This window comes from Protopterus annectens, chromosome 3.part0 (assembly GCF_019279795.1).
Source record: "Protopterus annectens isolate FY-2018-M chromosome 3.part0, PAN1.0, whole genome shotgun sequence".
In the NCBI taxonomy this organism is placed as follows: domain Eukaryota; kingdom Metazoa; phylum Chordata; order Ceratodontiformes; family Protopteridae; genus Protopterus; species Protopterus annectens.
The window spans coordinates 468933036-468949067 of NC_056731.1; the positions used below are offsets into that span (position 1 = coordinate 468933036).

Genomic DNA, 16032 nt, shown 5'->3' on the forward strand with positions numbered 1-16032 from the left:
GCAAAGCGGTACAAGGGTGTACTGCTTTCCTGAGTGTGTCATCTTTTGGATGTTAAATTGAGATCCCATCACCTTGAGTTGCTAACAGCTCTGGTGAATGTAAACAATCCCATGGCACTTACTGAAGAGAGTAAGAGAAGTTCATCAACACCCTGTCCAAATTTCCCCTAGTAGTATAAATACCACCTCAGGTCTCCCCTGAAAAGAGGCCACTAGCTTAGTGGGACTAACCAGGTCAATAAAAGGCAAATAAAAAAAAAAAATAATAATACAAATACACATACAGATAGGAAGTACATGCAGAGTCCACACAGAACCAAAATCTCAACCATAGAACCAAGTACAGTGACATGGCAATGCTATTCTCTGTATCGCTGTGATATAGCATCAATTGCTATCAAACACACTCTGCCCAGTCCACCACAAACAGCCACATATTGTATACAATGCTGATATTTGACAGTGATGGAAAATAAAAAAAATTATGATCAACTTGCCACTCCTAGATAGATTGCAACCCATCTCCCACACACAGCAGCCTTCATCACAGAAAACCCTCATACCAATTAACTGCATACACTTTATGGACTGTGCACATCTTAGATGCCTGGATGTATTAAAATAGCCACAGTAAAGTATTATAAATGGGTTCATACAGATGTGCACTAGTTCTAGTAATCCATAATAATGACTACTTACCTTGAGCAAATGATAGCAAGATCAGCCACTTATATTCATCAACAGCCCCATAATAATCAATACCAAATTTGTTGACTATACACACCTCAGATGTCCAAATGTGATTACAAATATAATGGACAAGATAATGCAGCTGAACTTTGTTTCACAGAAACAGCAGCCATAGATGGCAACCTTACATCAGTTGTCTGATTTTGTTAAAGAGTAATATATTTCAGCTCTGTTTCACACAACTAGTAGACACAGTAAAGTTTTCCAACTAGCTTCATTGAAATATACATCAGTCCTGCACAGCCAAAATAATGACTGTTTATCTTGAGTAAATTACAGTGACATCAGTCACTTCCAACCCCAGAAGCACTAGACCCAGCAATTAAAGCCTCTTGATTTACTGTGTATACCTCAGATATCAAATTATAGTAAAATGCTTCTTACAGTAATATACTTCAACTCTGTTTCACAAAAATAATAGACACAGTAAAATATTACAACTTGCTTCTCACAAGTACACATTAGTCCTATGAAGCCAAAATAATGACTATATCAGGTCAACTGCGCAAACAGCAGCATTAGTCATTTTCATCCAAAGGCAGCCCTTGCACCCAGCAATTAATGTCATATTTGCATGCTACATAATTAGCTACAAATGACAGTTGGCAATGTATTGTTTTTATTTTACCCTTACATACACACACAAAGACACCCTCAGATATGGTAATCAATTACAGCCACTTGTATAACTGTGACTATGTATCTCAGATGCTTCATCAAATGATTGACTAAATACATAAATAATTGCTAGACTTGCAATGTATATTCTCATCCCACTGGTGTCAGCATACAGTGTGTAACCCCCTGACATATTTCTCAGCCTCTTAGCTCAAGAATCAGAGAGAAAGCTAAACAAATTCTGGGGGACAATGGACAAAAATCAGGGACAGATCAGATATTGCCCTTAATGTTGCTAGAATAGCAAGCTTTGCATTAATATGTTTTTCCTGAAGGCTATTAAATGAGAAACACAAATATCTGTCATTAAATAGTGACTGCAGCCATCAGTGGTTTGCCAGAAAGCCATACATTTTAGGAGGAACAGACCAAATATAAAGTATAATCAGAGATATTCTGCAAACTCAGAGACAGTTGAGAGCTTCTAAGCTCCTCACATTTACGGCCAAGGAGTTGTGAATAGGGAAAATAATAAAGAAGCAAGAAGACAAGACAAGATGGGCAGAATCATTTTTGAGGAAGCTGTTTGGTAGTAAAAAATGTAAAGAGGTAGATGGAGAGATACAGGGTTGATTTGCAGATGACATTACATTGGTAGAAGTTAATAAAGTACATTAAGACTGAATAAAATTAGTACATATACAGGGCAAGGGTCAGAATATGACTTTTATGAGAACTTGGAAATAGAAAGAGTATTGAAATTGGCTGGAAACTGTGTTTAAAGAATTTAATGAATGGTTAAGGTTGAAAGAGGACAACTGAGATATATATTATGATGGTCTGACTATGTTCTTAATAACGATAGACTGCAGAAAAATAAACAACTGGAGGTGTATTTATTTAATAAATACAGATAATAAAATAATGACAATTATATAGGAAATGTTAAGTAACAAGTGTTGGAGGTACTTTGAAGATGGAAACTTATAGGGCAAAATAAAAATATTAAATATATGTTATAGTAGGCAATTAAATGATTAATGTGATCTGTAAGAATAGGAAAGACATATAGAAAATATTTATTCAGAGACGGCATTTGATGCTTCAGAGCATGAGGATTTATTTAAGATGTGTGTAAAAGGGTTACAGAAAGTTTTTATGGCAAGAGCACACTTCATATGTGAAGTGACAATGAATGGCTAGGTAGAACAAAGATGTGTAATAAAAAGGGGCATTAAGCAAGGATGTCCTATTAAATCCACTATTGCTTGTGTGCTGTATACATGCAGTAACAAGGAAAATTCAAAAGTAAGTAAAAGGTGATGTTTGGAAATGTTTATGGCCTATGCAGCAGAACCATATATTTTGATATATGTAGATGATACCACTGGCAAGAGGAGTGTAAAATTAACAGTCTACACAAAGGAATTGAGGAAAGTGCTAAGGAAAGATTAAGGCTGAACATTTAGAGGAGTACTGGTATTACTAAGAAGGTGATGATTGCAGGGACAGAAGCAGATAAGGGACATGTAGCAATTTCATGGTTAGACGTTGGGTAGATTGTATACACAAAGGCGTAAAAGTAAGCATTAGAAAATGGGGAGACATAGCAAATTTACTACATTATCATATTAGATTTATACAGAAGATAATATTTTTTGATTAAGACCTTTCCTGCAGAACTAGGTACTGCCTTGGAAAATTGTTTTAGAATGATAGATGAATCTGATTAACAAGGGTATAGTGACCATATAAAAGACAGCAAATGTATTTACAAAAACTGGTCAGTCTACAAAAAAGGTACTAAAAAATGGTGTACCTGCTGCCACCCAACTTAACCAACTGTATAAATCAGGTGGCAGCACTTTTTCCCTTTTTACTGTTTTTTCACTTAGATATAAGATATATACATATATTGCAGTCAACAGTTGATTATATTTCAATGTAGATTTTGAGATAAATGCTGTAAGTAGATAAGAAAGATCAGACAGTTAGTATAAAGAAACATGGGAAATGTCAAAGAGGGAAGATGGAGGAAAGTAGAATTAGGGTGTGAAATAGAGGAAATGACAAAGAAAAAAGGAGGTAGAATTTAGGAGGATGGGTCAGTATTTGTGGGAAGACATCATTAAGGATCTGGGCAGAAGACGAAGTAGGGTTAAGAAAAGATTTTGCTGGAGGCTAAGACTTAAGCAAATATTAGTAAAAGGAGCAATGACCTATAAAGTATATGAAAGCCAATGGTGTAATTTCAAAAACTGTGTCGATGTAGAAGAATGTATAGCAGTTTTCCATATTGTGAAAGTACAACGAACATTTTGAATGAATCAGAAAACAGCTTGATAACAAAAGGGTTGAAAGGTGTTAACGAATGCATAATGTACTATTTACTGTGCATAAGAATAATGGGGTATTAAAGGAAGGAGCAGGTAATTTTGTTATATGCATAATTTAAGTTATGGGTAAGAGACTTGGAATGTAATTTATAATAAAGTGAGAGATAGGAAAATAATAATGGGTCTCAAATGTAATACTGGGTGTTATATAAAGGCATTGTTGACAGGGATGAGCAAGTAAATGCTGAAATGTAATAGTGTGTTACTAAAGTTGTTTGGAATTTGTTATGTGGGAAGGGTCTAAAATTGCAATAACTTTTATGTAATTTTACAGTCATTTCTATAACAACATGTACTCTTTGTAATAAATGTAATGCAATTGTTTTCTCATCAGAGCTATCACCAACTCAGGCACAGAAGCCCTTTTAATGTCTCATCCAAAGGGCACCATCTCAGAAAGACAGCACTTTCTTTATGTTGCACTGCAATGTCAATACAGGAATATGAATTCAAGCATGAAGTGTATGAGAGGAAGATCCAAATACTTCTAATCTTCTCAGCATCAAAACTGCAATTTGTCGAGTTCAATGAACCATGTTCCTTCAGATATCCATGTATAACATTGCCATACATCTTTTGATAACACTGGATCATTTTTCATTTTTCTGTGGATAATGGCATTTGTCACTGCCAGTTGAAGTATTGCAAAGTCATATGTATTCAAGGGGTCAGTGTTGCTCGATACTTCTTTCTCATATGGCAATCATAACAGTCCATCAACACAACCATGCTATTCTGTCCTCTCATATTCAGTGACATAGGAATGTGCCCCTTGAAACAGTGCTCACCACTGTAAGAGTGTTGGGTAGGTGAAGTGATGACACAGTGAAAATACGCTTACTGTTTATTAATCCTAACATCATACTAAGAGTGCACACAACCATTTTTTATTGCGATTTGCTATTTATGTCCCATGGCAATGCAGTGTTTAGGGAGTAATCTAATGATATTTTGTTTCTGGTATCTTGGTATGTTCACAGAATACATGACACACACAAATATATCACTTGTGTAACAGTATAATTCTAAAATTTCCCTAAACATGCACACTTCTGTTACATATTGCGGCATGGCCACATTATTCACCTGATCTCTCTTACAGAATCTATACTGCTCTCCAACACCTACTGGCTATTGTCTCAAATGTTTCCAAAAACTCTTTACAAAGTTGTAGAATAGTTATAATGCAGACGTACCTGGTGTATCACAATTAGAGGTAATAAAGCTTTCCTTTCATTCCCAATGCCACTCATTTCACAATAAATTTCCCACCAATCACCTACAATCTTATTAAATTTCTCAAATTATAAACAGTGATACAGCCTAATATATATCCAACAGTGTCCGTTATATATATATATATATATATATATATATATATATATATATATATATATATATATATACATACACATATATGGGTCCCCTTCAGATGGTCGAACTTTTAAAACCTTGAATTTCACATGGCCGAGATCATATGATTGAACTTTTAAAAGCTCGAACGGTCTGAATGGGGATCTCCATAGAGTGTGGAATGGGAAGATTTCCCTTTACCACAATGTAGTGTGATCTCGGAGATGGTATATTTAAATTGGGGGGGTGCAGGGGTGCTTGACCCCTGCTAGCATTGCTTACTTTTTTTTTTTTTTTTTTTTTTTTCACATTTTTGAACATTCAAATGTTCAATCATATGGTCTCGACCATATGAAAGTTGAGCATTTGAATGTTCAATTATGTGAAGTAGACCCACATACACACACACACACACATATATATATATATATATATATATATATATATAAAATATACACATATATATATATATATACACACACACACACACACATACATATATATATATATATATATATATATACACACACACACACACACACATACATATACATATATATTTATATACATATATATATCTATATATATATATATATATATATATATATATAGACATACATATATAGAGAGAGAGAGAGAGAGGGGTCTACTTCAGATGATCGAAGTTTCAAAACTTTGAACATCATATGGCCAAAGACCACATAATCGAAGTTTTGAAACTTTGAATGTCTAATAAAAAAAAATTTCTGTTACATTTTTGCAGGGGAGCAAGCCCCCCTGCACCCGCCACACCCCTTGCTAATTAAAGATACCAACTCCGAGATCACTCTACAGTGAGGAAAATGGCAAATTTTCCATTCTGTGCTGTATGACAATCTCCATTCAGAATTTTTGAAGTTTCAAAACTTCGATTATATGGTCCTCAGCCATATGTTTGCAGTTTTGAAACTTCAATCATCTGAAAGGGACCCATATACATATATCTATCGGTGCAACAAAATCACTCTAATAAATCAACTCCCCTAACTTTAAAATCTGTAAAATGCTCCATATTAATTTTAATATACCCTTCTAACACAGTAAACAACATCTGAAATACTGTTCTATCTTGTATTACCCCACTAACTACTACTGGTCATTTACAAAAGTCATACAAATTTACCTAAAACAATCTACCGATAATGTTAGCAGGGGAAAAGATCCCCTAACAGACAGTCAAACATTTAGAGATTAGTGAGTATTGTGGCCTTCGTTTAATAAACCTAGCTAAGTATCACTGCCATGGAACATTCCATCCACTAATAAAAGTTACCAATACTTTAATCATTTCCACAAGGAGCTTAAAATCTTTCCAAACCGCAGTAAGGGTTACACAAAATGGTCACACAATTCTAGTGTCCAGTGTAATAATATAGCACTGCAATATCCGGAAATAGACACCTCCACTTACACAATCTCACTAAGTTATTAGGAACATACTGAAAAGGAGGGTTCTCATCCAACAATTATATAAGCAAAATTACAGTCAGGTGCCAAACAATCAATAGTGATCCATTTTCTTCAAAGGTTTACCCCATCAATCCAAAAGATTCTACAATTTGTCATATAAAAACTGAAAAGTTTAGTGGGAAACCCCATCAGTTAAGTCACTGTCAATAATTAAGCGTTAAACCTACTAAGAAGTATTTACAGCTCCAGAGATGCAACTGAACTTGCAGTTAAGGAAACTTTGTATGTGGCAGAACACAACTAATTCATTAAAAACAGCACAAGTACATGACATCTTACTCTACATTCATAAGCATACCTTCTATACTCAAAAACAAACACCATGTCCAACCATGCTTCCTTTTGAAAGTAGATCATATGAACAAAACCAATCTCACTGACTTGTATCCAACCACAGTCACTCTGTAATATAGTCCATAAATCAAGCTACAAGTATTATAATTAAACCTAACAATTCAAATTTTCCAAGTAATTAGACAAAAAACTAGCAACACCAAACCCGTGGACCACGGAGACAAAGAAAAACCAATAAGTATAAAAATCTCTGAGCACAGGATCCCAATAAAGCAGACCCACTTGTAATTTGTAGTCAAATCTAATTTATTGCACACAGTAAAACACAGAAGGTTTACAGAAGGTTTAGTGCTTTCATTTCCTGACCAGAAACTTCTTCAGAACAATAAAATTACATACAGCTTTTTAATTTATAGTCAATTTAAAAATCAATTTAAAATGCAATTGGTTCATCCATAAGTTGATTGCTCTAACTGAAATGCAAGTTAAAGTTATAGTGCAAGTGCAGGGTACATATAAAGTAGTAGCAAAACATAGCTGAATTTTCTCAAAAACTTCCATATAATTCATCCTATTCATAATAGATATAAATATATACATAAAATAACACTTAAAACAATACATAAAACAATATGGTCTAATAAATATAATAGAATACAATGTCCTATTAATAATTTTGTAAATAAATTCATATATAATACATAATATGTAATGTGTGGTAAATATAACTAAATATATTTGTTTTTTTAAAAACATATATATAAATATATAATAATAATAATAATAAGTATATGTATATACTTTTATGCCTTGTATTTGTATTTTATTTTGTTTGCTCTAAGTTTTAAAGCTGGTGACAAGGAGATATGGTCATTCATGCCAGGTGGGTTAGTTGCATCCACCCGTAACTGTCAAATTAATTCCCTGAAACACAACTTGTTTTCCCAATCACCCCCTCTACTATCCTTAGGGAGCATCTCCAAAATCCAAAATTTAAAATCAGCATTTTTACAAACTATAGTGTGTCCATAAAGTGCATTAGTTTCCTTTCTTCTATTAACGTCATACATATGTTCATATATTCTCTGACAGAGATGATTTTCCGTTTTTCCCACATAATATGCCCAACATGATGTACAATATGCTAAATAAACTATTCCCTTGGTGTAACAATATAATACCCCTTTCCTTTTAGCTTAAGTGGGATAGTTGGTAAAAATAGGTCCCCCTTATTTGCTACAAATGTACATTGTGAGCATCTCCCACAACAAAAGGTTCCTTTTTTATTCATCTGGTCCCCATTTTCATTTCCAGACTTCTCAAAAAAATCTTTGAGATTGAACCCCTTTTAAAACTGTACATCAAACGCTTATCAAATATTTCTAATCTATTAGGCATACTCCTGAACATATCCCATGTTTTGTCAATAGCCTTTTTCATTGTAGTAGTACCTGTATTGTATGTCATAACCAAAAAAAGCGTAGTTTTATCTGTTTGATGGGTCCCATTGTTTGTCCCAGTATCATCTAATATTGAACCTTGGTTCACATTATTATATTCAATATTTAATAGGGGTATAAATCTTGTATCCTATCCCTTTATCACTTCTTCCTTAATGGAATTTATTAGTGTATCAGGGTAGCCTCTCTCCAAAAATTGTTGGTGTACGTATTCTAATTCATTTCTAAAATCAACTTTGCTACCCATGACTTCAGACTATGTTGATTTTAGATGATGATGCCTTGTAAGGTGAAAGCGCTTAGTCTCATATTAATAAGTTTTGCTCATTTCAACAAGGTTTTGTTTTGTTCCTGATGTTTCGCTACCAACTTGGTTGACTGGTGTTTCGGTGTGTAGTGGCCGTTGTGCTATTGTTTTATGTCTAGTTACCCTTTGTTGGGTAGGTTCTCTGGTTTAAGGTAAGTGGATAGCTAGTAGTGTATGTAAAGTTTAGTTTAGGTTTAGGTGCAGGATTTTAAGTGTATGTGTGTGGATTGCTGTTTTTTGTGTGCATTTGTGTTGCTTGTATGTTTCTCGAAATAGTGATTTTTTTCCCTGGGAAAAAATCGCTATTCTGACTGTTCGATTTTTGTGGATTTCGGTGTTTAGGGTTCGATATTATAACATTCGATCTTTGTAAATTTTGATGTTAAAATATAGACCCTACATTTATCACCCTTCCCTAAGTATTATCATTTGTACAACTCTTCCCCACTCAAGTAATTTTACATGTATGTGTATATATATATATATATATATATATATATATATATATATATATATATACATACATATGTATACATACATTTCTATACACATATCTATATATACACATATATATATATATATATATATATATATATATATATATATATATATATATATATATACATATCTATATATACATATATATATGTATATATATATGTATATATATATATATATATACATATATATATATATATACACATACACACACACACACACATATATATCTATATATATATATATATATATATATATATATATATATATATATAGATGTGTGTGTGTGTGTGTGTGTATATGTATATACGGACATAATTACAACCCTACAAATATCAACAATACCCACCTAAATCAGCCCTTAAAAATGAAAATCATTAATTTTAGAACAAAGTACTAATAATTACAACAATGATAGCATAAGAAACCAGAACTTGCCAGTCAGAAAACATTATTAGAAAAAACAACGCAGAAAACTTCCTGTGAGACAGTCCATTTATAAAACTATAAAGAAACTACATACACCAATACTCAATAAACAACTTACATGATTACCTCATTTTTAGTAAAATGAAGGAAAAACATTAACGAAATAAAATAAACGGAATATGGTTTATGAGTTATAAATTAAATATATATAGAGAAAGAGAGACATGCACTCACACACACACACACACACACACACACAGGTACAACAATTATGTTTCTTATATTTACAGACACATACAAATATGTCAAGCATGAGCATTATTGCTTTACTAGCCTCCCAATATACTAAAACAGTTGTTCCCATAATAAATGTCCAAGCTGTTCTTAAAATATCTAAACCAGTGCTTATTTTAATGTAATTTGGTGGGCTGTTCCATGCATCAGCTACTCTGTCAGAGAAACAGTTGATAAACTTCTCATTCTTATAGAATTTTCTACATGGATTGCCTGATGGTTCTCTACCACTTTTTGATAACCCCAAACATTCCCAGAGGTAGTTGTTTCTAAATCCCCTATATACCAGAATAATATATCCTATTAAAAATCTACATTAGACACTGTACAAGTTCAAATATGTTAGTCTTTCATAATAACTTAAATTTTCACATCCATGGATGCCCTTGGTATATTTCTGCTGTACTCTTTCCAGTTAACTCATGTTTGCTTTCTTAGAAGGTTTGTTTGGGTCTAATGTAATTACCAAACAATGATTTCATCATTTCTGAATTCCTAGACTTAATAAATCTTTTTTATGCAACCTAAAGTTCTATAACTATTTTTAACCAATTGAGTTGATATGATTAGAAAAACTCAAAGCTGGATCTACCCATATACCCAGGTCCTTGAATTAAGCTACAGTTTCAACCACTGTGTGGTGTATAAAATATTCACCTTTCAATTTATGTCCTGCAAATCTCATATGCTTACTTTTTGATGTATTTATCAGCATATTATTCTCCTACTCCCAAATGGTCAATTTAGTCAAGTTCTTCTGCAGATGTAACCTACCTATGACACGTAATCAGTTTACCCAATTTCAAGATATCTGCATACAGACTGTAGAACACCTCAGATGAAAAAGATAGATCTGAAAGATACAGTCTAAACAAGTATGGGCCTATGACAGAGCCTTGTGGGACACCATAACAATAACCAAGAATTTCAGCTGTCCAACTGCTGTATGATACTGGCGATGTCCTCTTTGTAAACCTTAAAATGGTATACATATAGTTTAATGTTCATATTACGTATATTATGTGTGTGTGTGTGTGTGTGTGTGTGTGTGTGTGTGTGTGTGTGTGTGTTTGCGTGCATGCACCCACACACACACACATATATATATATTTACTTTTATTTTATTTTATTTATATTTGTTGACCGGGAGTGTCCGACTGGACGTAGGTCCATTTTCAGCAGAGGCCCGGGGAGAAAAGCTCCACAGTTAAAACAAACAGACAGTAGTTACATTGGATTACATAGTGATTAACAATTTACATAGCAATTACTTACAACATATTTACAGATGAAGAACATAGATTCTAGTTGTCTACTGATGTACTATCTGTGAAGTACATAACAGACATTAACAAATGTTACAATAAGAAGTTCCTGCTGTATAATAAGTACTAGGCTTATGAACATCTGAGCTTGCTATAATCAAGGTAGTTAGTGGAGTGGAAAGAAAGGCAGTGGTTGGATGGGGTGGGTGATATTAGAGTGGGAGTTGCAAGGGCATAGCCAGCATGTTTTTAGGTGTGCTTTTAGTAAAGTTCTGAAGTGGGTGCATGATGGTATAGAGGTAATTGCGGGTGGGAGGGAGTTCCATAATTTGGCTATGGCGCAACAGAATAGTGCTTCACCAGCAGAGTTATTGGCTTTAGTGATCTGCAAGTGATTTTTGTTGCTGGATCTTAGTGGTCTGGTAGAGCGATAGGGTTGGAGTAGATTCTGGAGGGATGGGACATTAGTGGATGGTTTACTAGTTTGTGGGTGAGTGAGAGTTGATACCATTGAAGAAGGTGAGGGAGTTCAAGCCAGCCCAGTTCAGCAAGTGAGAGACAGTGGTGACTACGGTAGGATACCCCTGCGGCGAATTTGGTGATTTTGTTGTAGCAGGTCTCTAGCTTGTTTAGATCGCATTGCTTTAGGTTGGTATATATTGGAGAGGCATAAAGTAGGGTGGAGATAAGGTGGGAATTTGCTATTGAAATCTTTGCTGCTTTGGTGAGAAGTTGCTTATTTCTGTATAACGCTCCTAGTTTTTTGTGGACTTTTTTTATGGTCATGGATATGTGAATGTCAAATTTTAGTTTATTGTCTATTTCCACTCCTAGCAATTTGGTGTGTTCAGTTGGGTATATAGTGGTGCTGTCTTTTGCTGTGATGTTAAAGTGAGAGTTGTTTTGAGTATGTTTCGTGGGTTAGAAGATGAGTAGTTTAGTTTTGTTTGGGTTGAGTATTAATTGGGCATCGGATAACCAAGTTTCAACGGAAAAGGCTTCCTGTGTGACTTTTTGCAGTTTGGGTAGGGACTGGGCTGAGCAGATGATGGTCGAGTCATCTGCGTATTGTATGAGTGTGCCATGTTTGGTGGCAGAGGCTAGATTATTGGTGAAAACAGAGAAGAGTAGGGGTCCAACGATCGATCCTTGGGGAACCTCTATGGAGACAGGTAGTTAGGGAGATATGTCATTCTGCCATACAACGGATTGTTGGTGGTCAGACAGGTAACTCTGAAACCAGTTGTGACTGATTGTGAGAAGGAAAGGTTACAGAGGACAGAGATAAGGTGTTTGTGTGGGACCATGTCAAATACTTTAGATAGGTCTAGGAAAGCAGCAGAGGAGAGATAGCCATTGTTTTTATGCTGAAGGATAGTGTTAGTAAAGGAGAGTAAGGCAGTGGTGGTGCTATGGTTTGGTTGGAAACCATGCTGAGTAATGGAAAGGAGGTTGTTAGTAAGGAGGTAGTCTGAGACCTGAGAGTGTGTGCATCTCTCTAGTATTTTGGAGAGTGGAGACAGAATAGCTATAGGACGGTAATTCATTAGTTCTGTGGTTTTATATATATATATATATATATATATATATATATATATATATGTAATAAAGATGGCTTGGACACTCTAAATTGTCCATAGCTGTATGTATGTATGGTACGAAAAGAACAATTGCGGCAGGGCTAGCCACATGGCAGCATGAACATTGGCTTTAGACAACTATCACTGTGAAGTGAGTCCCTGACCCCATGTGCAAAAAATGGGAGAAGGGGGTTGTGAGTATATATATATATATATATATATATATATATATGTGTGTGTGTGTGTGTGTGTGTATATATAATATATATATATATAATATATATATATATATATATATATAAAATATAATATATATATATATATATACTTATATACATATATATACACACATATATAAATGTGTCTTTCGGCTTATCCCGGTTAGGGGTCGCCACAGCGGAACTCCAGTCCGCTAATGTTTGGTAGTGGATTTTTACATGCCGAGTTACCACAACCTTCAACGAAGGCACGCCCATTCACGCATGCCTCCACACAGAAGACGCTCTAGCTGAGAATCGAACGGGACAACATCTTGCTGTGAGGCGACAACACTACTGCAGCACCACTACCGCGGGTAAGGATACATAATACAGCAGTAACAAACTATTAACTCATTACTGTTTCATTATTTCTTCATTTACCACACTTTCTCCAATGCAAAGCTGCAGGTGGGATAATAAATATATATAAAAATAAAAATACATATGTAAACTATTATATAAACACGCTGTGCAAACTTTAGTTTATTTACAAAATACAGCTGTGCCATAGTTCAAAGTTTGTGTAATATTGATCTCTTCTGTGTACTGTTCTGTTCTAAAGCCTCCAGGGAGTAAACAGCTTTTTTTAGTCCTCCCTTACTTCCAATGCCCCATGTCCATGCTGGATCTACCAGCTTTATCTGCTACCCACCCCAGACTTACTCTGTTACTGGTCTTGAGCCTAAGGGCATCCTGCAGGCTTAGTCATCTCTGCTTCCATCTGAGTTTTTTTTTTTTTTACATATGCCTTACCCACTTTCCTGTACCACCTCCTATGTTCACTGACTACACTGAAGGGCAACTCCCTCTTTAAACCATGCCTCCCCTAATGGAGAGTTATCAATGAATGTCTACCTTCCCAAGATGGGCACACCCATTCCTCCCTGCCAATCTGTCAGTTGCTCAAGCCACTAGTTGAATCTGGATGTACTTGGATGTAGTTAGAGTTTTATCCCTTTACACCACCGGAGCGAGTCAGGGATTAAAAAGATTGGTTAGAATCACTACAGACATCTTTCACTTAAGGCAATAAACTGAAACATAACCTGATGAGCAGCTTTATATAAAGATTTCTGGCTCCTTCTGTCAAATTCAACTTTCTTCCTGAGGTCAGAGAAACCTACCCAAATATCCATGGACAGTCTTTGAACAAAAAAGCTAGCCATCAAGTATTCCCTGTGTTTAACAATACAAAATAAAATATATCCTAGTTTTGACTGAACAACGGCACCAATTTAAGTGGCTACATTGTTGATTTCTCCACAGTTAATGCATCCATGAGGAAGCAAAACAGCACTAAAAATACAAATCTTACCTTGATGGCTGCTCATCTGCAGTTTTGTTTGTTTGTCCTGGGGCCATTTTGTTTGCAACTGAACCTTAAATAAAGAAATAGAAAAGTTATATGGATGTGTAAAATACAATTTCATTATGTTCTGAAACATTTGTAAAATATGTGGCTTACATTATTTTTATCTTTTAACAAGGTTGTGTTTGTTGGCTGGTCTGTAATACCATTTTCAGAGGCAACCTGGCAAAGGTGGCAAAACAGATTCATAGTACACATTGGCGTTTCTGTGACAGTATGTACAGTTATGAAACTATTAAGTAACTGCAAATATTAGAAAAAAATAAATGCTTGGGATCTCTGTCTCAGAAATGTGGAAATCTTAACATATTTTTCCGGAAAGAAAGACGCAATGTAATTTACATGTCAGTGACAAAAGGATAGCTTTAGAACCTTGTGTCTTTACAAACAAATAACAGGTTTAATAATATGTGTTATTTCTTTCTTTTGTTTTTTATTTCCATTTGCTAACCGGGATAGTCCGACTGAGCAGATTGCTCTTTTCAGCGCTGGCCCAGTGAGAAACGCTATACAGAACAACAGCAATATATTTAAAAACAAATAACAGAGCTGGATATCAAACATGTGATATATATATATCCTTGTTTCTATACACAGAAGCAATTATTTTCACAGTTACACAGAAAATATTGATGCAAATATAAATATGTTGCTACAATTTTAATATTTTAATCAATGGATCATAACATACTTTTCAACCCAAAGTTTGGAATAAATGTAATTCTGCCGTTAAATGTTCACCTTCCCCGCAACATTCTACGCTAAAAGCATAATGGGCTTCCGACATGGTCCATATAACCCTATACTTTAAGAAGCCGGTGCCCAGGTGACCCCTTTTAAACTTTATACAAAATGTCAAGCGGATTTTGGACAGTATTACTGTAATTATTACATCTTTCCCAACCAGGCAATGTTCATAAGCATTACGACGCCAGTTTTCCACATGCAATATTCAAAATAGTCCAGTAATGCACATTTCTTTCTGGTGCTGTCGGGCCCCGTACACTACCCTGATCAGCTTCCTGTTGGAAATACGCTGAAATGACATTTCCCACTAAGAATATGCTGCGATGACATTTCTCAATGTCCCGTTTATTTTCACCTCACGGTGTATACAAAACAAAATGTTTCGCTGACATCACAAAGAAGCAAAACTAGAATCCTTATGTTTTACAACCAAAGTGATAAAAGAGGACTTCTGGAACTGAACACCTCAGTCAATGCACCCTATACATGCCAGCTGTTTCCTATCCATAGGGGTTAATTTTCCCTTTTGGTCTGTCTGTCAAGTACCTTTCTTCACTGGCGATGCTAAAACCGGCTGTCGAGTCTTCGTTATGACAGCTCCGGGGATGTGAAGCCCGCAAAGGTCGATGTCTAACCGTGGGCGGGGACAAACGTGTATTAAAGATTCCATTGTTGATTGGTCGGATTACTGCTTCGATGGGTGGGGGAATACAATGGAGGTAAGTAGCTGATCTTAATTGGAAATTTATAATATTTAGTGACGCTCAGCAGGGGACCGGACCAGAGATGAGTAATGTGTCTTCTTATTAAAAGGTGGGTACTGTATACGTGAAGAAAACCCCGTTCTGCTTTTTCTGTGATTGTCATTTCTATTTCCCACGTATTATTTACTCAGAAGTTGGG

At 35.0% G+C, this 16032-nt stretch overlaps 1 protein-coding gene across 2 annotated transcripts in view; it reads right to left on the reverse strand.

Moving 5' to 3' along the window:
* UPP1 (uridine phosphorylase 1) overlaps nucleotides 1-15822 on the reverse strand; it is a 368003-nt gene extending 352181 nt beyond the window's left edge. The window contains exons 1-3 of one of the 2 annotated variants that reach the window (XM_044064894.1): nucleotides 15676-15705; nucleotides 14479-14544; nucleotides 14329-14392 (exon numbers count right to left, since the gene is read on the reverse strand). In XM_044064894.1, coding sequence (XP_043920829.1) covers nucleotides 14329-14375 — 47 coding nt within the window. In that variant the 5' untranslated portion in view covers nucleotides 14376-14392; nucleotides 14479-14544; nucleotides 15676-15705. Of the gene's footprint in view, nucleotides 1-14328; nucleotides 14393-14478; nucleotides 14545-15675 lie in introns of both variants that reach the window. The other variant, XM_044064893.1, reaches the window with a different exon arrangement.
* Between the last annotated feature and the right edge of the window lie 210 nt (nucleotides 15823-16032).